Genomic DNA, 23,050 nt, shown 5'->3' with positions numbered 1-23,050 from the left:
TCTGATCCTCCACTCTCTCCTCCTCCCTCTCCTCCTCCTCATCTAGGACCGATTGTATTTTGTGATGGAATATATAAACGGAGGAGACCTTATGTACCAGATCCAGCAGGTTGGCAAGTTCAAGGAGCCTCATGCTGTGTGAGTACACACACACGGACAAGAGTTGAATAGCAATATCGTCATAACTGCAAAACATTATCTTGTATTCTTGACTCTGCTGTCCTTATAAACACTTGCAAAACCAAGTTTCTGAACATTTTAAATCCCGTAATGCTTACACCCATGTTTACTAGCTTGCAGTTGTCTTCTTCTATGCCTTTTTGGCACATTCCTACATTTCTTGGCACATTACTGCCACCTGTAGGTCAGCAGAACAGTGTTAAACATCTAGCCCCACAAACTCATACATGTTTAAATTGAGTTTTCACAAAACCATGATCTGAAATGGCATCATATAAAATTTTTGCAAACACACAAATATTGTACAGTTTTGGCAAAATGTTGACAATGCAGACACACAAATATGTAAATGGTGTTTGTATTACAGGTTTTATGCTGCAGAGATTGCCATTGGACTCTTCTTCCTTCACTCCAAAGGCATCGTGTACCGGTGAGTCCGTTTGTGGATCAGTTTTCAGTCTGCAGGTGCAGTTTCAGAAAACAGCTGTGTTTGACACCTCTGTGTGTGTATTTGTATGTGTTTGTTTTCAGGGATCTGAAGCTGGACAATGTGATGCTGGACTCTGAAGGCCATATAAAGATTGCAGACTTTGGCATGTGCAAAGAGAACATGTATGATGGAGTTACCACAAAGACTTTTTGTGGAACACCAGACTACATTGCTCCAGAGGTTTGTTTAAGTGTTGTTTGGTAGCTGACTTTTTTTTAATGAATTAGAAGACTCATTTGTGTCATTGTGTCTTGTAGATCATAGCCTATCAGCCTTATGGGAAGTCTGTGGACTGGTGGGCCTTTGGAGTTCTGCTATATGAAATGCTCGCTGGACAGGTTTGTGTTCATAAACTGTTTACTTTCTAAAGGAAACACCAGTAACAAGAACTGAAAATGCTGAAGTGTTTTTGTGTTTCTCTAGCCGCCTTTTGACGGGGAGGATGAGGATGAGCTCTTCCAGTCGATCATGGAGCATCATGTCTCTTACCCTAAATCCATGTCCAAAGAAGCTGTCGCTATCTGCAAGGGGGTGAGGGTGCACACTTGAATGTACACGCACGTCAAGGTTCAGTCTAGATGTCTGAGTTTTTTTTAGCTTTGACATAATCCCTGAACATCACAAAGGATGTATCTGTGTTTAAGCAACGTTACGTAACTGTTTTACCTTAAAATAACAACCAAAACTCTGCGCCCCAAACACCTGTTCTTGCATTATGTATCTTTGGTAAACGGGTGAGATCTCCTGCATGAGTCAGCAGTCAGCAGCTTGAGCTACCGCAATCAGGTCCAGCAAGCTTAAAAGTGATGCTGACCTGCAGATCAGTTCAGAAGAATTAGAAGTCCCTAAAAACCAGCATTCATATCAGATTTTCAGTCAGGAAACTTTGAAAATATCAAAAATTAAAGACAGAGTTTGGCGTGTTTCAGTTCAGTAAGTGCGACTACATTTTGTTGTAAGTCACTCTACGCACAATGAGGGTAAAGAACACTGGTCTCAGACTTGCTGTTTTCCCAGAATTTGTTCACATTTTTTTTAACAGATGTCGCTAGCAGATGTCATTTCCAACAGATTTTAAAAACACATTTTAAAAATAATCCCATATGCTTTGGCCCGACGGGGGTTCAATTTGGAGGCCTCCATTTATGAAGTGCACTGGGGTTAAACCCTGATACATAAACACACACACACAAATCCAAAGTTTCATATTGTGTCTGTATGTGATTTTAGCTGATGACCAAACACCCAGGTAAGCGTCTGGGCTGTGGTCCAGAGGGGGAGAGAGACATCAAGGAGCACGCCTTCTTCCGCTATATAGACTGGGAAAAACTGGAGAATAAAGAGGTCCAGCCGCCTTTCAAACCTAAAGCTGTGAGTATATTACACACACACATATATATAGTATCTCAAGCTGTTGAATATTACCAGAACTTCACTGACTATTGTAGAAATCTGTCACAGAAAGGAAGGAAATAACATACTTAGTCAAACTTTCAAGGTAAGTTATAGAAACGATTAGTTCGCTCATCCCCCGAACCCAACCATCACCTGCCATTGGTCACTACTCTGACAAATGCAGTTGAGGTTTGTGAGTGTAGTCACCAATGATGAAGCTGAGATATCACCGGCTCGCATGTGGACCAATGGAAATCCACAGTTTCGGCTGTGAGTGATTTGATTGGTTGATGCCATGTTTTAGTTGTATTTCTCTTTTTTCTCTTTGTTGTTTGTTGTTGTCCTTTTTTTCTTCACATCCCTCATCAAACTCACGTCACACCCCCCCACCTCTCTCTCCATCTCTGTCTCTCCTCTCCTCTCCACGGCAGTGTGGGCGTGATGCGGAGAACTTTGATCGCTTTTTCACGCGCCACCTCCCAGAGCTGACCCCCCCAGATCAGGAGCTTATAGCCAACCTGGACCAGGAAGAATTCCAAGGCTTCTCATTTGTTAACCCTGAGTACCCTCACTCAACCCACTGACCATGCCACATATCACTGGGCTGCACTAGTAATCCCCTACACCTCAGAAACATACGCAAAAAATAAACAAAAAGTTATTTAAAAAAAAAAAAAAACTCACCATGATGTCATATCCAGGCTGCATTCGGCAGGGTGAAAGAAATAGTTGGGCATTTTTGCAAATACGCTTATTCCCTTTATTTGTAAAAGTGAGATGACTAGGGTGACATCAGTCTTACTTTGGAGTGTTTGATATGGAGCTAGAACCCAGGAGTCATTAGCTTAGCTTAGCATAAAGCCTCGATGCAGCTCACATGGCTCTCTCCAAGTGTCCAAATATGCCTGCTAGAAGTCGAGCACATTAGCTTGTTTGCTTGATCCGTGCACAAAATACATGTTTTCTGTAATGTTTAGCAGCATGTCTGTAGCTAAACTAACATGTTGAATCTAGTTTGTTGAATTTATACTCAAGCAGAAATGAAAAAGCTGTGGTTTTTGGAGGAGATGTGAGATTTTCTGGGGACCGCTACACCCTGTGAAGGAGATGGCTGAAGACACCAGTAAACTACTTTTTGTTAGCCTTGCTAGCCTGTCTAGTGGCACTGTAAGGAAGGCTAATAGTGATGAAGCTCATAAAACACTTGCCCTTCAGAAATGAAAGTCTCCACAGCAAAGTAAAACCGGCCTTGTTTTTTTTTTTTTTTAGTTTTTACAAAGCAGTAGCCTACCATCTCACTGTGATTTGGATGTAATCAAGGTAATAAATGGTTGTAATTAGCAAATGTTAGCTTGCTAACACGCAGAAAATAAGATGGTGAACATGGTTTATTCTTCCCTGTTCAAACACTCAGCAGGTTTCCATCCACATGTAATTATGCACATTTTCAATTTGCTCATTTGAGGTTTGACTCATGCTCTTTAATTACATAATCTTGTTGCACCGTTTTCTTCTATGATGATTTAATGGCGCATGACTGAAAATTAGCACTACCAGCTGTTTATCTTGACGAACCAAGTCCTAATAATCGCATACTCTCAGTAGTTATTTTTGAGGAGAGCCAGGCTAACAGTGTCCCCCTGCTTGCAGTCTTTATGCAACGCTAGGCTAATTACCTCCTGGCTCCAGGCTCTGTACCTAAGTTACAGACGTAAGAGTTGTATGTACTCTCATCTAACTCTAACAAGCTGAATGAGTGTATTTCTCCAAAATGCCCAACTACTCCTTTAAGTAACGTTCAGATGGAAATGCAGACAGGTGCTCAAACCCTAACAATCAGGAGAAATAATCAGATATTCATGTGTCAAGTTGCCAGTAGGAGACAAGTCTTGTTTCCAGCGGTGACACTGTTTTCATTTTACTGTGGTTTAACATGTCATGTTACACTGCTGCTCTCAGCATCAGCTCTATTGGCTGTATCTCTATCTTTAGCACCATAAATGTTGCTCGCTCCTGAATGCTGCCCGGCTGCTCACACCAGCGGGTTCACGTTGGGGTCCGACCTTGGGGCCGACCTGAACCCGCCCTGTCTCTGTGTCACCCTCCCTGTAACTGCATATTGACTATGATGACCTATCAGTAATATTGATGAGTGTACTATGATCACATATTGGTAATATTCATACAGTGTAAGTGAAAAACTGACCAGTTGCTTTGCTATGATTGTTTGAGAACTAATCAGTTTCCTAAAGTTGACTTTACTTTTGTCTATAGGACCAAATACTTTCCGTTCAGTCAGTGTTGTGGTGAGCTTATCTTTGCTGATTCCATTTTTAACCAGTCAGAGAATTGAAGTCTTTATACATGCAAGAGTGTAAGTCTGCGTCATGTTAGGGATTTTTTGACTGAAAGCTCATAACTTTTTCTCCTGATTCATTACTGAAAACATTTGCCACATTACACTGTGTTTTTAATGACTGAGGGCATATCTCTTAGCTTAGCTAAACAACCATTCTTTGAGAATTTCACATATGATGAAGCTCTGTAGAGTCTTGTGAAGCAGGTAGTTTGTTAGCGTGCAGGAACAGGAAGTCCAAAAGTGCCAAATTAAGGTTCAGAATCATGAGGGTATAGAACAATATTGTCCTCAACTACTGTGATGAAGGGCAGCCATCTTGTGCCATTTTGCAGTACTTGTATAAATATTAGAATATGCATTATAGCTTATCTGTTCTCCAACAATACAATATCCTTGGAAAGTCATTTTCATATATAAAATTAATTGTCTGAGAAGACGTGCATTTTATTGTGAGGCAGGTTGTATTTTCCTTTTTGTAACTGTAACGATGCAGGGTAGTAACAATGTGTCAAATCTTGTTCTTGAGCTTGGATCAAAAAGGGAGGCAGGTGACATCAAAGATTTGTTTCTGTCATACAAAGACGCTCGCTGATAAAAGACTACAATTCTGCTAGGTGAAAAAAGTGAGCACTTTGTTGTGATGATGGTAATGGTGAAGAGATATATCAGAGAAAATATATATATATATATATATATATATATATGTGTATATATATATATATATAGTATATATATATATATATATAATATGTTGAGTTCTATATCTGAGAGATATTTGGATAAATTGTTCTGGATGAGAGAGATGCTTCTGTGGATTGTGTAATTGTCCTGTATGACTGGAAACTGATAATATACTCACTGGTGCCTACCAGACTAATTCTGCTGTGTCTGTTTTGTTACTGCCGCTACATCCAAAATAAATTAACACTTTGAAGAAATGGTTTGATATGTTGGGATAAACTGTACGTTTATTTGGTTTTGCGCTCAGAGTTCAAAAACATTTTTTTAACTCCACTCTCATATCTTGAGGCTAAGCTAGAGCCAAGAGACAGCTAGCTTAGCTTAGCATAAAAACTGGACACAGGAGGATGTTAGCTAGCCTGGCTCCTTCCAAACATAAAAAAACAGCTACCAGCACCTCTAAAAATCAGTAATTAACATACTACATCTTGTTAGTTTGTATAAATACAGTTTGTGGTTTTTACAGGGAGTTTTATGTGCTGGACTATAACTTTGCCTCGCTAGCTGTTTCCTCTGCTCCCAGTCTTAATGTTAAGCTAATCTCCTGGCTGTAGCTACATATTTAATCACTGACATGAGAATGGTACCAATTGAAAGTATATAAACACTTGATAAATAGTTTATAACACACTACAGTGTAGTTGTGAGCAGATACAAGGACATTTTTAAGTGCTTTTAACTTTTCCCATGAGGCATCCTTAAAATCCATAAAAGAGCAATGAAGTCTGCATCAGGAAGAGGCTTGGGTGGATGAATTGATCAATAAAACAGAAGAGTTTTACATTAGAGGCTGTTCCACAACCTGAACTTCATGTTTGATATGGTAACCATGATGACGAACGTCCTCTAACCTCAGTAAGGGTCTCATTTGAATGCAAACCACGACCTTTTCCCAGACCTAATCAAGTTGAGGTTGTTTCCTAGACGTGATCCAAACTGAACTTGTTCCACAAAGTTAACCACCGGTTTATTATTTGTATTTATGTAAAGCATAAATCTATATCTTGCTGTGATAAATGCATTAAATATTTATACACTAGTTATTGATGCTTAACAGGACTTTAAGTTGCTGTCAAATACGTTCAACTCTCACATACCAAAGTCTCCCTATATCTGCTCACAGGCAACTGCATTATATTGTGTTATCGACCATTTATTAATTGTTTTGTGCTGTTAAATGCTGCATAGATGGGATTAAAACAAAGTGTCAATCACAAACACACACACACACACACAGAGGTGTCACATTTGCCTGATACACAAAAATGAGCTGAATTAGTGGTGAGTTTGTGGACCAGTGGTAGAGGTGGGAAAGATGCCTTATTTCAGCTGGAAGCCCTGTGATGAGACAAAAGGAGGAGGTAGGAAACTAAAACACTTTGTGTGATTTGTGTGTGTGTGTGTGTGTGTGTGTGTGTGTGAGATATATGTATGTGATACATGTGTCTTGCCTGGGGCTCACTGCTTCACTTCCCTGTGTGAAATCCTTTCCGGTTGTGGTTTGGTCTGCAGCTGGTCTGTTTTTATCGATCCTTGTCTGTTCTGCACCAGAACATTTCCTCTCTCTGGCTTTAGAAGTTTGTCTTGGATCTTTCTGCATCTGTGCTGTTGAAATGTTTCAGCTGGGTCTTTTCCATTTTTTGACTGTGTTGCTGGGTTTGTCGGCGGGGTGTGTTTGTTCTTTGTCAACTCACTCCCCCCCAGTCTTGTATGGAATCGGTGGTGTGTTTTGCTGAGTCCAGACTTACTGTGGTGAAACCATTTACAGATTATCAGAGGTGTGGACCAGACTTTGACTTAGACCAACAAAATAAAAAACACTCAACTTTGACTCAGCTTCTACTGGAGTAAAAGTACTGATACGACTGTAAAAATACTCTATTATGAGTAAAAAATCCTGCCCTGTGTGTGTGTTTTACTAATATTCTCATATTAGTAAAACACACTTAAAGTGGCCCATAAGGATATTATTACTCATGCACTGATGTGTAAACAGCATTTTACTATTACAGTTGTTTGAGGTCGAGCTCATCGTTAAATAGTTTAATGTAAGGTTGCAGGTAATGATTACTTTCATTATAAAAAATAATATTTTATTTATCTTTTATATTAATTCATAAAAAAATTATCTAAAACATGAAAAATGTCAAAGTGTTACTTTTGTCTTGTAAAACAACGACTTTGTCCCACCTCTGCAGATTGTTAAAATGTGACCTCCTTCACCTCCTCTTCTACTCTTCATCTCTGTGCTTCTATGAGACAGTCGTTCTCTTTGCTTGTTGTCAACCTTGTTCTCTCTGAACTGCCTCCTTAACGCTGCACAAACTCGCTCTAACTTCATACTTTTAACTCTCTCCCCTCCTCATTCTCCTCTCTCTGTGGCAGAAATCTCGCTGTGATGTCGGCAACTTCGACAAGGAGTTCACAAAGATGGCAGTGGAGCTGACGCCCACAGACAAGCTCTTCATCATGAACCTGGACCAGAACGAGTTCCAGGGCTTCTCCTACACCAACCCCGAGTTTATTATACAAGTCTGAGGAGTTCATGTTGGTTAGACGCAGCCCCGGATATGACTTTACTCCAACCCAGCATCTCATCGACACCACCTGGACTCAAACCACTCACACACACACACACACACACACACACACACACACACACATAGAAATCCTCCAACTCAACCCATGTCAGCGTCTAAACTGGACAGTAATCATAAACCACTGCACTTACTACACACTTACATCTACAAACACACAAGCAGCAGAATAAGATTAAAACTTCAGATGGCTTTAGCTGCTGGTTGGTCACAGTGGGACTGACTATGACCACACGGTAACAGGCCACTGTCTGAAAAAACTCCAGGCGTGTGTAGTATTCACGGGACCTTGTGGTGAGCGGGTCAATACAGCGGCTGACGATCAAGAGTCACAGTGAATGTGTAGCTGTGTGTGTGCTCTTATCGATCAACAACAGCGTGTGTTTGTTTACTTGATTTCCTTCTCTTCAGCCTGTAAAAGTTGCGTCATGAACATTCCATGATCAATATGTCATGTATGTGCTCACACACATACACATACACATACACACACACACACACACGTGTCTGTGCAGGCTGTGGTTTGGAGGGAAGGAAGGTTTTGAATTATGAAAGTCCAAGGCCCTGTTCTTCAAATGTGGCTAACATGCTGTTATCAGGCTAAAATAATCCTGTTAATTCTCATCCAGCTAATTTGGTTCTTTGAAAGCAGTTTGAGGATTGATTTGTTTGTCCATATGCCAGCAGTTGCACAAAGTAGGTGTATTAGGAGCCTAAACACCCAAAATACATGCGGCAAACCAAAATAAAGGGTTAACCTGCAGTTATAACCACCATGCAGCAGGGACACAGTGTGGAATCAGCAATATCTTTAAAAAACAATGATTTTTACACTTTTATTAAGAGTTAAATGGATCTTAAAACTGTCCATCTGCTAAAATACAAGAGTTAAAACCAAGCTGATTCCATAAGTAGGGTAAAAACCGGTAACCAGTAGAGATTTTTTTAATTTTAATTTTAAAAGACATTAAAAAGAGAAATAACAATTAAAAGATTTTAAACAATGAAATACATTCCAGGCTAAATATAAAAACATAAAAACAATTAAAAAGTTAAAAATCATCTCGAAGCTTAAAAAATCCAAACATACTGAAGAGTCTGAAGAGTGTTTCAAAATGAGGGGGAGTCAGGAGGTGCGTTCAAGGACCACTGCTTTATCACACCTGAACCTTTGAAAGTTTGAGCTTAAAGACTTGTTGAGCTTCAGATAAATTTAAAAACTGCTTCAAAAAAAAACAAAAAAAACCCTGACTCTTGTTTTCCCACATTTGAAAAACAGGGCCCTGATTTATTAACCTCATGTCTAAGTTAGTCCTGAACTTAGTCTTAAGCACGTCTCGTCTTCCAAATTGATGCAAAAAAAAGAAGAAAAAAAAGAAAAAAAAGGAGAGAAATCCCCCAATGCCTGTTTGGCAGTGATATTTTAAAGAAAATGTCTCTGTCTTTTCCTCTTGCTTAATCTCTCTCTTTCTCTTTTCTCTATGGCACTGTGTATGCAGTGGGTTAGTGCTGTGTAGGCCTATACAGTCTTTGTGGTGCAGCTCCTCTATGCATGCCATATCTGTTGGTACGGTAGTTCTTTAAAATTTGCTTTTGACATCACGGAGGAGAGAAGAAAAAAAACCTCTCTGTGTCTCGAATTTATCGATGCAAGTTGGTTTTGAAGTACCCATGCTCAAATCAAGTTTTAGTTTCCACTCCTCCGAATGCTGTGTACGCTCTTCTCTGATTACAGTCAAAATACGAGTAGAGAGAGTTTGCTTCACCAAGCACGGAGCAGAGACTGTTTGGCTGTCTGTGAAATGAACATATACAGTAGATGTAATAATTCTGTATGACTTGTGTTTTGGTGTATGTGTAAATAGGAATGGGATCTAGAGCTAGAAGTGGTTTTCATGTTATTACACACTTCCTTACAGCCCCATCTCCCTTTCTCTCTGCTCTTTACCCCTGCCGGCCCTCTCAGCTGTCATTCCTTTGTTTTCCTGTTTTATCTCTCCCCCTCTCCTCCTCTTCCTCTTCTCCTTTCCTTAAACATTCATTTGATCTCTCTTTTTCCACCTCTACCCACCCCCCTTTCTTCTCCAGCTAACATTCACATCGGTAGATTTTAACGAGGAAGGAACTGGGAACTGAGATTAGTAAGACAAGAGGGAGAAGGGATAAGAGGGGAAAATAAAGTGTTTACTATGCAAAAGGCGGGAGTAGAAGAAGAAGAGGATGAGAAAAAGAAGGCAACTTTTATAAAGCAACCTGAAGAAATGGTGTAACAGGACAGTATTCATGTGTTGCATGCGCCGTCTTTACCTGCGCGTGAGAGACACCTCCAGTATGGTACCTACATTAAAATTAAAAATGATCATAATACCATTTCAGTAACTCTGGTTCCTGTGTTTTACTTTGAAGGGTTGGACATAACAGGAAGTGATGGAGTAAATACTCACATCCCTTACTTAAGTAAAAGTACCAGCCCCAATCATTTCAGCTCTACTTATCTATAGTGTTGAGTAGTTTCATTTATTGCTTTACAAGCTGCTCATGTGTTTTTTTTAGTGACAAATATTAATTTGTAAAGTAAAAAGTATCTACGAGTACCTCTACTTTGTACGGGGTAAGTATAGTACCTGAGTGAATGTTCTTAGTTACATTTCACCTGTTAATAGATCACCTTTCATAACAGTGAAATTCCTGCCGAGATGACACTGAGGTTTGTGCAGCACATTTGAAAGGTTCATTATTCTTTAGAGAATGATGCAGTATTTTCTGCTCTCAGGAGTAGATGTGTGATTTGTATGAGTCAGTGACTTCAAGCCTGCATGTTGGCTCTCTGTAACGTGTCTCTTTAAGGTCATGTTTCATCTGTGTGAGGTTGTTCTGTGTCTTTGTTGTTGTTTTTTTTTTGTTTGTTTGTTTTTTTTGGTTGTCTCTCTTCTTTTTATGCTCATTTTGCATCTCTGTGGTCACTCTCTGTCTCATTGTGGTCATTTAGTGTCTCTTTGAGGTCATTTGGCATCCCTCTGGTCATTAGGCATGACTGTTTTGTGCCTCAGTGTAGACATTTTACATCTTGTTGCGGTTGTTTTGTGCCTCTTTGTAGTTGTTTTGTATCTCCTTGGGATCATTTTGTGTCTATTTGTAGTTGTTTTGTGTCTTCTAACTGAGCTCGGAGACTTTCTAACAAGACATTTTGTGAAGTATTGTCACCTCATACAGCCACTCAGACTCAGGTGCCCATTTTTTTTGTCCATTTTGATCACCTCTGCTTCTTCACACAGCTCACCTTCTTTATATTCAGATCTTTAAATATTCATATTCTCATTTATCCTTTTATTCATTCAGATGAAGGGACAGCTTCTCTCTCATTTGCTCCTGGATGTAATCCTGATGAGTGTATTAATATGAAGGACATGTAATGAGTAAACAGCTGTGATGTCAGCCACAGAGCTCCTCTGAAATTAATATTAATAATTCATTTTATTTAAAACCTCATTCTTATGTTGGGAAAAAAAAGCCTTTTAACCCAGTCATACTCTTTTTTTGCAACACCGTGTTTTGTTTGATATAGTTGAACATTTACTTGGATTAATGCTTTGAGTCTGTCTTTCACTATAAGTTGTTGCACAGTGATGTGCAGGGTTTTCTGTTTCTCTGGTCATTTCAGTAAACATTAAAATGACTGTGCAGCTGTGATCTGGTGGACAACACTGGGAACTGATGCAGATGTAGGCTACAGGTTTCACACACACACACTGGAGGGCGGGATTATCCTGCAGTTTCTGTCATGCAGAGTTGATCTACAGTGGAACCAGATCGTGTCCAGAGCAGCGCTGCTGATTCTGTTTTCTCTAAACAACCTTTTGTTTTTGTTTGTTTTATCCAGTATGATGGCTTTTTTTCTACTTCTCGTTCCTCGGCCTGGTTTCCTCTCTGATTTTTCATTATTGACAAACAGCCACATCCCGTTATCCTCGTCTGCGCCCTTGACATGGAAACATCCCAGCTCTGGTCTGTAGTACTGTGCGTTTAGTGTAGTGTGTGTGTGTGTGTGTGTGTGTGTGTGTGTGTGTGTGTGTGTGTGTGTGTGTGTGTGTGTGTGTGTGTGTGTGTGGGAGAGGGGGGGGTGATGACCTGTCCCGAGATCTGCACAGTTATCCACCCATGCGAGTTTGGCGCAGGTTGCAGAAGATGTGCAGAAAATCAGAGTTTCCATCACCTTCAGCCGACTGGATCCACACAAAGATAAAACACCGGGGGGAAGTTTTCAACAGTTTCTGACTCTGCCGGTCTGTCCACTGGAGGACTCCAGGAGGAGGAGGAGGAGGAGGAGGAGGAAGAGGAGGGGGCCGGGCAGACATGAGGCTGTGTAACCGGGGTGCGATGATGCTGCTGACCACGGCGGGGGCTTTCTGCGCCTTCAGCCTCATGACCATCGCCGTGGGAACGGACTACTGGCTGTACTCCCGCGGGATGTGCCGCTCCAAGAGCCTGAGCGACAACGAGACCGTCCGCAAGAACGAGGAGGTCCTGACCCACTCCGGTCTGTGGAGGACCTGCTGCACGGAGGGTAGGAAATCCACCACTCCTGCATGTACATTTACAAGTTTCATCTGGTTTCTACAAAAGCTGCTTGAGTAATAAAAAATAAAAGTAAAAACATAAAATTCAACAATATTATTGTCATACAGGTACACTGGATCCAAGAATAGACTACTCTATAATTATAACATATTATAAATGTTATTTTTCTCTATGAAAGAACATTCTCTGTATTTCTATGATGACTTTGGGATCTTGAGGCACTGACTGCAGAGTAAATAATAATCTTGATAAACGTTATTTACAGCATCCTCTACATTATGAAATACTCCAGTACAAATACATTTCAAATAAGTAAAGTTACTTAACTTCAAGTAGTGTGTCAAAAGTATTTGATGCAGAAAATATAATTCCCAGTATTATACGTTATATCAGTGCATTGTTTTTATTTGAGGTGTACATTGCATTTTGCAGTTGGAGCTATTTTTATCTGTTCTATTTACTGTCCAGTCGTTTAATCAATAACAATATATATAGTGAAAGGTTCAATATTTTCTTCTGAATTGTAGTGAAGTGGACGTGATTTATGAATGTATGTATGAATGTAATATTATCATTATAGTGGTGACATGGAAATACTCTAATAATTAGTACCAAAAAATGTATTTGAGTACAGTACTTGTGTAAATGTAAGAAATTAAGTGCAATTTGTTCCAGTCATACTTTTCAAATCCAGTTACACAGTGTTTTACATTGACACGTGAAAATAAAATACTAAGTTACTGAATTGCCACTGACCCAATACTCCAGCATTCTGAACCAAAAGTAGTCACTTAAAACACATTTGAGGCTGCTTTTTTAGTTTGATCTCTTTATGTCTATGTGGAAAACTGCACAGTTTTTTGTGGATTTATGGTTGGATTTCAATCAATGGTAAGATTCAAGAAGGTGCGTCTTAGTAGGGAGGGAGGGACAGGAGTTAAAGTCCTGGATATGTGAAGGAGTGAAATTACATTTTCAATTATTTATGGCTTTATAATAGCATCCCTTTTACTCTCACCCAGTATCCTCTGTTTGCTTTGCCCTGATAATCTTCTGAAATGCTCAGCTCTTTTATTTCTTTCTCACACACTTCACTTTCATCCGTCTGTTCCTCTCAACCCCTCCCTCCACCGCAGCTCTGCTATCTCTGAGCTCCAAAATGGTTTAATGGGGAGGTAACAAAGCATGCAGAGCACATCAATTGCTGTGTGTGTGTGTGTGTGTGTGTTTCCATCACAACGTGCCACCTGCAGGCAGACAGACAGAGAGAGGCTGTTGTTCCATAAATAATTATCAGATGAGAGTGACAGTGTTGATTTTGTCAGGATTATGTGTCTGGTTGGATTTGTACTTTTTGCATTTATCCTTATTAAAAGGTCATATGTTTTAACTTAAAAATGTTTGCCTTAAATCTTTTTTTAAATCACTGCAAAATGACAAAACAGCAAACAATGACATGGATTCTAGATTTAAAAAAAAAAATAAAATAAAAACAAGAGGACAGATAATGAACAACAGATTCACATGTGGCTGTTTAACTCAGGACTACAGGCAGATATTTACAATAGAATACAGTTAGTATCCTCCACAGTGTAATTACTGTAAAGCTTGGTTCTTTCCATGTGAAGGAACAACAAAATTGTTCTCTGAACTAACAGTTTGATTGGAGACTAATGATGCTAAGCTCAGCTTTCTCTGTATATGTGTTTTTCCCTCTGACCTGTTCACCGTGGCTGAGTTGTACCTACTGAATGAGTTTTTGTTTGGGTAACCATGGCTACCAGAGTCACATCATCAATACCGGTCAATCGGTGCAGCACATAGGGACACATTTATCAATATGTCACTGTGTGTGCAAACGTTGAAAGGCGCTGCAGGGCCAAAGGTTAGAGAGAGCAGGAAATATGCGCAGGCAGCTGATTTCTGAATCTTTACAGGATGAAAAAAAAATTCAACATTAAAATACATTGTCTGTTTTATGATTGGTGGGACAGTTTAGTGTTGGTGATGGTTTGGATTCTTCAACATTAAGTACCGGGAGATGTTTCCTATGGACATATATGTGTAATAGTCAACTGTCAGGGACTGAGCAGCAAAACACAGGTTGCAGGTTTTGACTTAAAAACAATGGTGGATTTTTTATTTATCCCCAAAAGCTCTGAAGCCTGTTTCGTTCCTGTGAAGCTCACTGCTTGTGTGAAATGACATACCACGTTAACTGATGATGTTCACAGCTTCAGAGCTTCATTCAGTTTGACAGTTTGAGGAGTTTTTTTTTTGTTTTTTTTTTTTAAGCTAATCCATGTAATTTAATGTGATGGATGTTAGTGGGATAAGAAGAGAGGAGATCAATTAAGAAATATTCACTAGAAATTGTGTCTCTGGGTCTAAACTACACCAATAAGGCACATTTATATTTTGTATTTCTATCTGGGTTTAATGGAAACCACGGTTATTAATTATTTTACTATAACATATTCTGCAGTAACATCAACATTTAATCAACACTTCTGAACAAAAGTACTCAAATTCCAGCTAACCGGGCTGCAACAGAGCTGAGTGACTCAGCTTAATCCTCAATGAAACACAAAACCATCCTAACTGAGTGACACCTGAGGGGGAACATGCTTCTTAAAAAAAATCATCAAAGGGTAGAATAAACCCAATAAATAAATTGACTTTATAAACTCTATACAGGCAGTTTAAATTTTAACAACTTAATACTAACCATATACAAAAGAAACAAAATGAAATTGGCAAATAACCATTAACTACATACTACTTTAAATCCAAACAAAGTAGATTCTTCTCTCAAACCAACCCTTTCTTTAGCAGGGACTTGGTATAGTCCAGAGTCCATGACTTCGCAGCAGTCTTTTACCTTTAAGGTCAGCACTCAAGACAAAGACAATTATATAAATACAACTTGAAGAAAACAGGATTTTAGCATTTTAGTAGTCAGTGACAATACAATCATGTGTGTCAAAAAAACTAATAAACCTGAAATGTAAAATGCTAATTGTATTGTTTAATAATACTTGTGTGGAAAAAGTGTGTGGAAAAGGTCAAAAACAGCATAAATGTGAGGGTGAGTGGAAATGATTTTATCTAACACTTGCTGGTTTGGCCGAGGCTTCACATTTACTTACTATATTTAAAATATCGCTTCATATCAATGTTTCATATTAGTAGAAATATGAGAAATGGTGGGGAAAGTCTTCCCAGTGAAAACAGTTGACACAGAAACATGGTGGAGAGCCATCAAAAGTAGAAAAGTGAGAAAATGTATTTTATTTATTTTATAGAGATGATGTATATTAATGAATGTCAGTGTAAAATACAACATATGAACATGCTGGATTGTAGCAAGCATGCTAATTTATATAGTTAGCCATAGTCCCTATAGGCAGGTAACATAAAATAATAACAAATACATTATGCAACATGCTGAGTTAAAAAGTTATCAGAGCTCTGGTTTAATGGTTTAATTTAATAAACTGTGGCATGAAGACAAAGAAAGGCTTGAGCTGGCAGCTACTTTGGACTGCAGTGAGTTTCAAGCTTGGCAGGAGCATTGTTCCATTTTCTCACTTTCTGCTTTTGACTCCTCCAAATGAAACAATGTGAGAAGGAAAACCTGTTTTTGGGTAAACTCAAAAAACTGTGATAAAAGGTCACAAGCCAAATAAGTTGGGAGCCAACTTTACTTTTATCATCTGTAAGTAAACTTAATGATATGCCTCGTATCCAGAATGTGTGCATGATGTTAAAGGACACACTTCCTGTGGTAACTTTGTAGGAGATGTCACAATGTCACACTCTGGGCTCAGGCAGATATCCTCATAGCGACAACATCCAAAGCAAAAATATATAAAATGTTTTCTAGTTAAGGCCTGGCGCTGAATTATTTTAAAAAAAAATCAATACAAAACAAAACAGCCCATCAGATGGTGAGCACATTTAGTTTTCTGCAAGTCACTGTTAGAGGGAGTATGCAAAGTGCACTGGGTCAAAGAGGCTGAGTTCTGTGAATTATACAGTGTTTATCTCAGTGTTATAAAATGACATAGAGCAGAGTGACGCAGAGCCAAGTTAGTTAAATGGATGTATTATAATTTATCCTCTCTCTTTGGATTCCTGCAGGGACGTTTCGTGGTGTTTGCAAAGACATTGATCATTTTCCTGAAGATGCAGACTATGAGCAGGATGCTGCAGAGTATTTATTACGTGAGTAAGACATTTGTGTGAGATCTGTAAGGGATGATAACAAGTTGTTTGATCCATGATTGTTAATTTGGACTCCCAGATTCATGCATATATGATACACATTTGAAATTACATTGACATGGTTCTAACTTGCTTTTCTGTTGTTGTTGTTGTTGGTTACACAAAGACCCCGACCTCCATGCTCTCCCAACCTCCTTGCTAATCAGAATCCAGAATTTACAGTGGCCATGGTACAAAACATTAATGGAAGTGTCAGGTATTCAAATGCTGTGTATACCCTGTTCCATTCTTCTCTCTTCTCTCTTCTCTCCGCAGGAGCAGTACGAGCCTCCAGCCTCTTCCCCATCCTCAGCGTGGGGTTATTATTTCTCGGAGGTGTGTGTGTAGCTGCCAGTGAGTTCTACAAGTCGCGCTACAATGTCATCCTCAGCGCGGGGATACTCTTTGTCTCTGCAGGTCAGAAACACACAAACACTGATTTCTACAGCATGTGCAGTACACTCATGACCTGCTTAGAGGTCATTGTGTTATTAGATCAGTTGTTTGTTGGCTCTTGATTTTGGAAGATAGTCCTCCTGTTAAAAAAATAAAAAATAAAAGGTTTGTCTGCATGAGCAATATTATTACGACCCAAGTCAAGTAATGTATTATAAACAGAGAAACAAAGTCTCTTACACAGGAGACCATTGTTCATTTCCCATTTCATTTATTGGAAGAATAATTTTAAATTCTTTTGGTTCTTTTAATTTTTTTTATAAAGCACTTTGTTGTTTTGCACCAGCTTCTTTCTCTGACATGCTTTGCAGTGTATGAACCAGGATGATGTTTGAATGTCTGGTTCAAGTCTTTTTAGTTTTTTAAAAATGCAGCACTAAGATGTTCAGTGGGGCATATTTAAGTTTTTATGCTCCAAGCTGGTGAAGCAGTCGGCTCTATAGACCTGGGAGAAATTCTGATGTTGATCTCTTTAAATTTAAAGGAGCTATTTGTAAATGTTGCTATTGCTACATAGCCAACATTAGCATTAGCACAACTCTTTGCTTACCATGCTAGAAGAAACATACAGACTTCATTCCTGGTGGAAAACAACAGCAATGTTTTTCTTCTCGTTCTATGAATTCTTTTCTTCTACTAAAGTTAGCATGCTAACCTGCTAACCCTGGCCTGGCTTGTCAATCATCTGTGCGGCACTTTGAATTGTACCACTGTGTATGAAACTTACTTGACTATGCCCCTCCCTCTAAACTCTTCCAGGTCTCAGTAACATCATTGGCATCATTGTTTACATATCAGCCAACTCAGGTGACCCCAGCCAGAGTGACAACAAGAAGAGCTACTCCTACGGCTGGTCTTTTTATTTTGGGGCTCTGTCCTTCGTGCTGGCTGAGATGGTGGGCGTCCTGGCAGTGCACGTGTTCATAGAGAAACACAGGCAGCTGCGCACTAAAGGCCGGCCTTCCCTCATCAAGCCTCCCATCTCCCGCAGCTCATCTTACTACCGCAACCGTTACTACCAGAACCGCTGCCGCCGATACAGTTACAGGAGCAACCACAGCGCAGGGGACTCGACCTCGCACTCCTTCCGGGCGTCTTTGGTGCAAGACCGAGAGCCGGCCCTGTCCTCTGAATCCAAAGTTGCGGTTTGCCAACACCAGTGACAGTGGGTTCAGAGTTCATGCTCTACACCTTAACCTCACCACTCAAAGACGGTAAGATTGACATGACAGCGGATGATTTAACTGCTGCGGCTGCTCACAACAACACAGAGATGCTGCCTGGAAACTGCACTGCCAACAGAAGGACCACGCCTGTGTGAGCCAAGAGGCACAGCGAGGAAACAGAGGAACTTCAGTGAGACGAGGATATTAAATAAGAGGAAGTCCTCTCACCTCCTTTGCAAAGGAAAAGGGAAGACTTCGGGTATCGAAGGGTGCATCGACTGCATCAGTTGATTTGTTGTTTAGTCGATGAAATTTCAGAAAACTGAAAAATCCCAGTCGCCATTTCCCAGAGCCCAACGTGACGTCTCCAAATTGTTTTGTGAAAAAACCTGATGAGATTCAATTTACAGCATTTCTAAAACTCAGCAGATCCTTATGTTTGAAATGCTGGAATCAGAGAATGACAAAAAAAAAAAAAAAATGACTATGAAATTATCAGAAGTAGTGGCTGATTGTTTTCTGGTCAGTGAACTGATGATTCCAGCTTTAGACTGAAACAAACTGTCTTGTTCATTTGCTGTTGACAAACTCTGAGTAAAAGAGACACAGTAAACAAGAACACAGTTTTGAGATCTGCTACTTTTGTGCTCTTTGTATGTCGTTCTGCTATGCTATTACAGTAGCTATATCTACAGTGTATCTGTAGTGAGTGTGAATGACTGTTTATAGTAATATAGGAATGTGTGTGTGTGTGTGTGGGACACAGTCATACAGAGAAAGACAGAAAGAAGCAGCGTCCATGAAAATAAGAAACTATCGCGTAAAGAGATAAAACAAAGATTCACACGTACATCTGGGAATGACATAACAATGTCCTGTTCCTGTCCTCCTTTTTGTGGACCTAAGCACGAGATCGAAACCCCCATTAAACGCATTAAAACTCTCTCTATCTGTCTCTCACTGTGTCTGTTTGTGTGTCAGAGTGCATATTGCATAAGTGCACCAAAAGGTTCTGCCCTTATGGTTGTGTCACTGAGTCTCTGTTTACATCAAATAAAGCTCATAAATTAACTGAATCTCTCAAAATGTGTGTGGTTCAAGGTGCAGTGTTGTTTCTTTTGTGTGTGTTTGTGAGAGAAAGCGAGATAGAATATTCAAATATCTGTCCTTGTATAACTGGGGACAGAAGCAAATGTCCAAGCCAAGTCCAAATATACAAACAAAGGCACAAACAATTTATCAAAAAATAATGGAACACCCCCCTGCACCTCCAACTGCAAAACATTAAGGCCCTCATGTGTGTGAACATGCATGAGTAAGCTGTGTTAGAGATGATGGCAGCGGAACAGCAGGTGGACCGAGGAACCTGATGTGTTACCATGGCAGCAGCATCATTCAGGCGAATGTTCAAGGCAGTTGTTCTATTGGATTCGGATCTGGTGAGTGGGGAGGCCACTGAACACATTATCATGTTCATAAAACCAGTTTGACGTGACTTTCGCTTTGTGACACGGTACATTATCATGCTGGAAGTAGCCATTAGATGAGGGGTAACATGTGGCCCAAAACGAATGAACATGGTCAGCAACAGTAGTCAGATAGGCCTGTGGTATTCAAATTATGATTGGTATTAAGGGACCCCAAGTGTGCCAAGAAAACATTCCCCATGCCACTATACCACTACCAGCCTGGACTGCTTGGTCCATGGATTCATGCTGTTGATGCCAAATTCTGACCCGACCATCTGCGAGCCTCAGCGGAAATCAGGATTCATCAGGCGAGGCAACATTTTTTAGTCTTCGGCTGTCCAGTTTCGGTGGTCTTGTGCTCACTGCATCCTCAGATTTCTGTTCTTGGCAGACAAGAGTGGAGCCTGTCTTGGTCTGCTGTTGTAGCCCATTTGCCTCAAGGTTGGACGTGCTGTGCATTCTGAGATTCTTCATGCTCACCACAGTTGTAAAGAGTGGTTATCTGAATTACCTTAGCGTTTCAACCGTTCCCCTCTGATCTATCTTGTCAGTAAGGTGTTTCCATCTGCAGAGCTGCTTCTCACAGGACGTATTTTGTTTTTGGCACCATTCTGAGTAAACTCTATGTGCATGAAAATCCCACTTATGCAGAAATACTTAGGCCACCTGTCACGACAGTAATGCCCAATCAAATTCATTGAGATCACATCTGATGTTTGATATGAACGTTAACTGAAGCCCCTGACCTGTATCTGTATCTGCCACTTGATTGGCTAATTGGATAATTGCATGAATAAGCAGATGCACAGGTGTTCCTGCTGGTGTGCTCAGTGAGTGCCTACCTCTAGAGCTGCTTCATAAGCAGGGTCCACATTCATTTGCTTATTCCACAATATCTATCACCCACAGCATTTCTACTCTCTTACTTAGTGGGAAATGTTCTTATTATACTTTTGATTTAAAGTCCACGAACTTGCTTTCTATTGAAGAACTGAGGTGAACTGAGGAGAGGGGAGATCATTCTTTGTGGGTTTGTCCCTATAGATACCTCTTGTATTGCATTATTAGTGCAGCTTTAACATTTAATAATTTTCTTTTTACTCAGCATATTGTTATTTTGACTTGATGTTCTGTACAGATGCCATATAAACTGACAAGACCCTCATGTATACTAAAGTATAAACCACCACCCACAGGATTTTTTTTTTTTTTTATCAAGTTTACTATTGTACATTTAAGTTTTAGTCCACATTCTTTGTTTGTTGGTAATGTTTCAGAGCAATTCATGACAAAAGCCTGGCAGCGGTGGGATTCGAACCCACGCCCCCGAAGAGACTGGAGCCTTAATCCAGCGCCTTAGACCGCTCGGCCACGCTACCTCTGCCCTGTAAGTTAAGAGAACTTTATCTGTAAGGAGTGTTAAAGCTTCAACATGTGTGTACATGAAACTGCTTTTTTTTTTTACCACCAAAGATCGTAAGGTAACTTAGAAAATGTGAAAAATAGCTCTTTAGCAGCGACATGTTTCACTATTTTGTTTATTGGCTAGTTGATAACTTTGTCCTCCATTTTGTTGGTGCACAGGTGGTGTATAGTAGGTTTATAAGGACTTTAACTTTTTTTTTAAAGATAATAGCTGCCTGCTGTTTCTGCAAATGGGGGTGAAAAAAGACAACTCATTCTAGTTGGTCTAAATGGACTGTTAAAGGTTCAATATGTTAGAACAGACTATAATGTAACCTAGACCGTCCCTCATTATCTTTACAAGGTTTTTTGAACTGTAGGTAGTCAACAACTTTGTCTGGTGATATTCAGCTAGTATGAAGTTTTTTTTTAATTAGAGGTTTGAGTTCAAGTTCACCTTTTTTTTTGCTGGTATTATCTCAGAACTACTCCTCACAAAACCTTGGCAGCGGTGGGATTCGAACCCACGCCCCCGAAGAGACTGGAGCCTTAATCCAGCGCCTTAGACCGCTCGGCCACGCTACCTCTGAAACTGTAGTCAGGACAACCTGTTGCAGTCAGTCTGTATGGATTGTTAAATCGCTTTGAATGAGTCATATTAATGAGAAGCACTGTATGAGGTACATATAAATATAGAAAAGTTGGTTATACAGTGCCACACAGAAGATTAATTTATTGGTAATATATCTCTTTTTTTTAGGTTCTATGTCGCAATGTTAAGGAAATTGATTTTTAAAAAAATGGCTGGATCACCCCTTTAAAAGGTAATGGGTTCTTACCTGTCCCAAACCCCATCTCTCCACCAAATCTGGTACAAATAGGTTCAGTGCCTTTTGCTTCATCTTGCTAAAAAGCAGACAGACAGACATGTTAGGGTAATATAAACTGAATCAGTATCTGTTGTCACTGTGGAAGTCAGTTTTCACCAAAAGGAAAAACACTGATTTTGTGTGTTTTCTTTTTTGCCATTGAGGGGCAACACAAATATGTATTGCTCTATACAGTTTTTATAGTGGACATGTGAGTTGCCTTTATCTTGTCATTTGGATTTTGAATGCAAAACTTTATTGCCACAGTGTATATTGAACAACATTTTCACATGATTTGTAGTTTACTTTTACTGTTTATGTGACTTCTGTATAATTCATGTGCGTATGTTGTATGTTTTGGTTCTGTTTCAGAGCAATTCATGACAAAATCCTGGCAGCGGTGGGATTCGAACCCACGCCCCCGAAGAGACTGGAGCCTTAATCCAGCGCCTTAGACCGCTCGGCCACGCTACCGTTGAGAACCAGGCAAGGAGAACTCGTTGTAGTCGATGTGTACGAAGAGATATCTCGATTTAACATGGTGTGTATAAGTTACATTCATGAAAGTTGGAAGGAAGATATTGTGTATTGTCATAGTATATGACCTAATAATATCTTCCGTCTTCATTGGCTTTTCCCACCGATCGCAGCCCTGAAATACCAACAAGGCTCCTTAGCAACGCCACGGTACAACCAAAGAATATCAAGAGACCAAGATAGTTCACATCTACCTTGAAAGCCCTGCCGAGCCAACATCAAGACAAAAGTATTTCAACAAGACATGGCTGTAACTGCATCAATTGACTGATTTACTCAATACATGAATAAATATTTGTGAAATACTTGTGCACACTTGACATGTGCTCAGTCAACACCTGCTACCATGGAAGCCAATATTAGCCAAAACAGGCTGAAAAGTAAGAAATGACAGAAATACAAATACCAATGACAGATAAAAATCATTAGATATAGAAGCAAATTCTGGTTAAACCTGCATTAATTGAGGTTTTAGCCACAAGTAATTTTTTTACCTAGCCTCACAGTATTTTAACATAATATTGGTGAGTAACTTAGTAACTA

At 39.7% G+C, this 23,050-nt stretch overlaps 2 protein-coding genes and 3 non-coding genes across 6 annotated transcripts in view; 2 read left to right on the top strand and 3 right to left on the bottom strand.

Moving 5' to 3' along the window:
- Nucleotides 1-9,177, top strand: part of LOC108888464 (protein kinase C beta type) — a 31,417-nt gene extending 22,240 nt beyond the window's left edge. The window contains exons 11-17 of one of the 2 annotated variants that reach the window (XM_018684458.2): nucleotides 47-138; nucleotides 548-610; nucleotides 712-850; nucleotides 928-1,008; nucleotides 1,094-1,201; nucleotides 1,901-2,041; nucleotides 7,551-9,177. In XM_018684458.2, coding sequence (XP_018539974.1) covers nucleotides 47-138; nucleotides 548-610; nucleotides 712-850; nucleotides 928-1,008; nucleotides 1,094-1,201; nucleotides 1,901-2,041; nucleotides 7,551-7,703 — 777 coding nt within the window. In that variant the 3' untranslated portion in view covers nucleotides 7,704-9,177. Of the gene's footprint in view, nucleotides 1-46; nucleotides 139-547; nucleotides 611-711; nucleotides 851-927; nucleotides 1,009-1,093; nucleotides 1,202-1,900; nucleotides 2,042-2,496; nucleotides 5,373-7,550 lie in introns of those variants that run through there. The other variant, XM_018684457.2, reaches the window with a different exon arrangement.
- An 8-nt stretch (nucleotides 9,178-9,185) lies between these two features.
- cacng3a (calcium channel, voltage-dependent, gamma subunit 3a) lies at nucleotides 9,186-19,304 on the top strand. The gene is given in 5 exon segments (XM_018684459.2): nucleotides 9,186-12,326; nucleotides 16,484-16,567; nucleotides 16,883-17,023; nucleotides 17,822-18,202; nucleotides 18,205-19,304. Coding segments are annotated over 5 exon segments (996 nt in total). The 5' UTR covers nucleotides 9,186-12,115; the 3' UTR covers nucleotides 18,384-19,304.
- A 1,690-nt stretch (nucleotides 19,305-20,994) lies between these two features.
- On the bottom strand, nucleotides 20,995-21,076 carry trnal-aag (transfer RNA leucine (anticodon AAG)). The gene has a single exon. It is a non-coding gene; the product is annotated as a tRNA-Leu (tRNA).
- Nucleotides 21,077-21,604: 528 nt separating this feature from the next.
- On the bottom strand, nucleotides 21,605-21,686 carry trnal-aag (transfer RNA leucine (anticodon AAG)). Its single transcript has one exon. It is a non-coding gene; the product is annotated as a tRNA-Leu (tRNA).
- A 676-nt stretch (nucleotides 21,687-22,362) lies between these two features.
- trnal-aag (transfer RNA leucine (anticodon AAG)) lies at nucleotides 22,363-22,444 on the bottom strand. The gene has a single exon. It is a non-coding gene; the product is annotated as a tRNA-Leu (tRNA).
- Between the last annotated feature and the right edge of the window lie 606 nt (nucleotides 22,445-23,050).

This window comes from Lates calcarifer, linkage group LG5 (assembly GCF_001640805.2).
Source record: "Lates calcarifer isolate ASB-BC8 linkage group LG5, TLL_Latcal_v3, whole genome shotgun sequence".
In the NCBI taxonomy this organism is placed as follows: domain Eukaryota; kingdom Metazoa; phylum Chordata; class Actinopteri; family Centropomidae; genus Lates; species Lates calcarifer.
The sequence above is the reverse complement of the archived record's forward strand: the minus strand, read 5'-3'. Positions and strand labels throughout refer to the sequence as shown.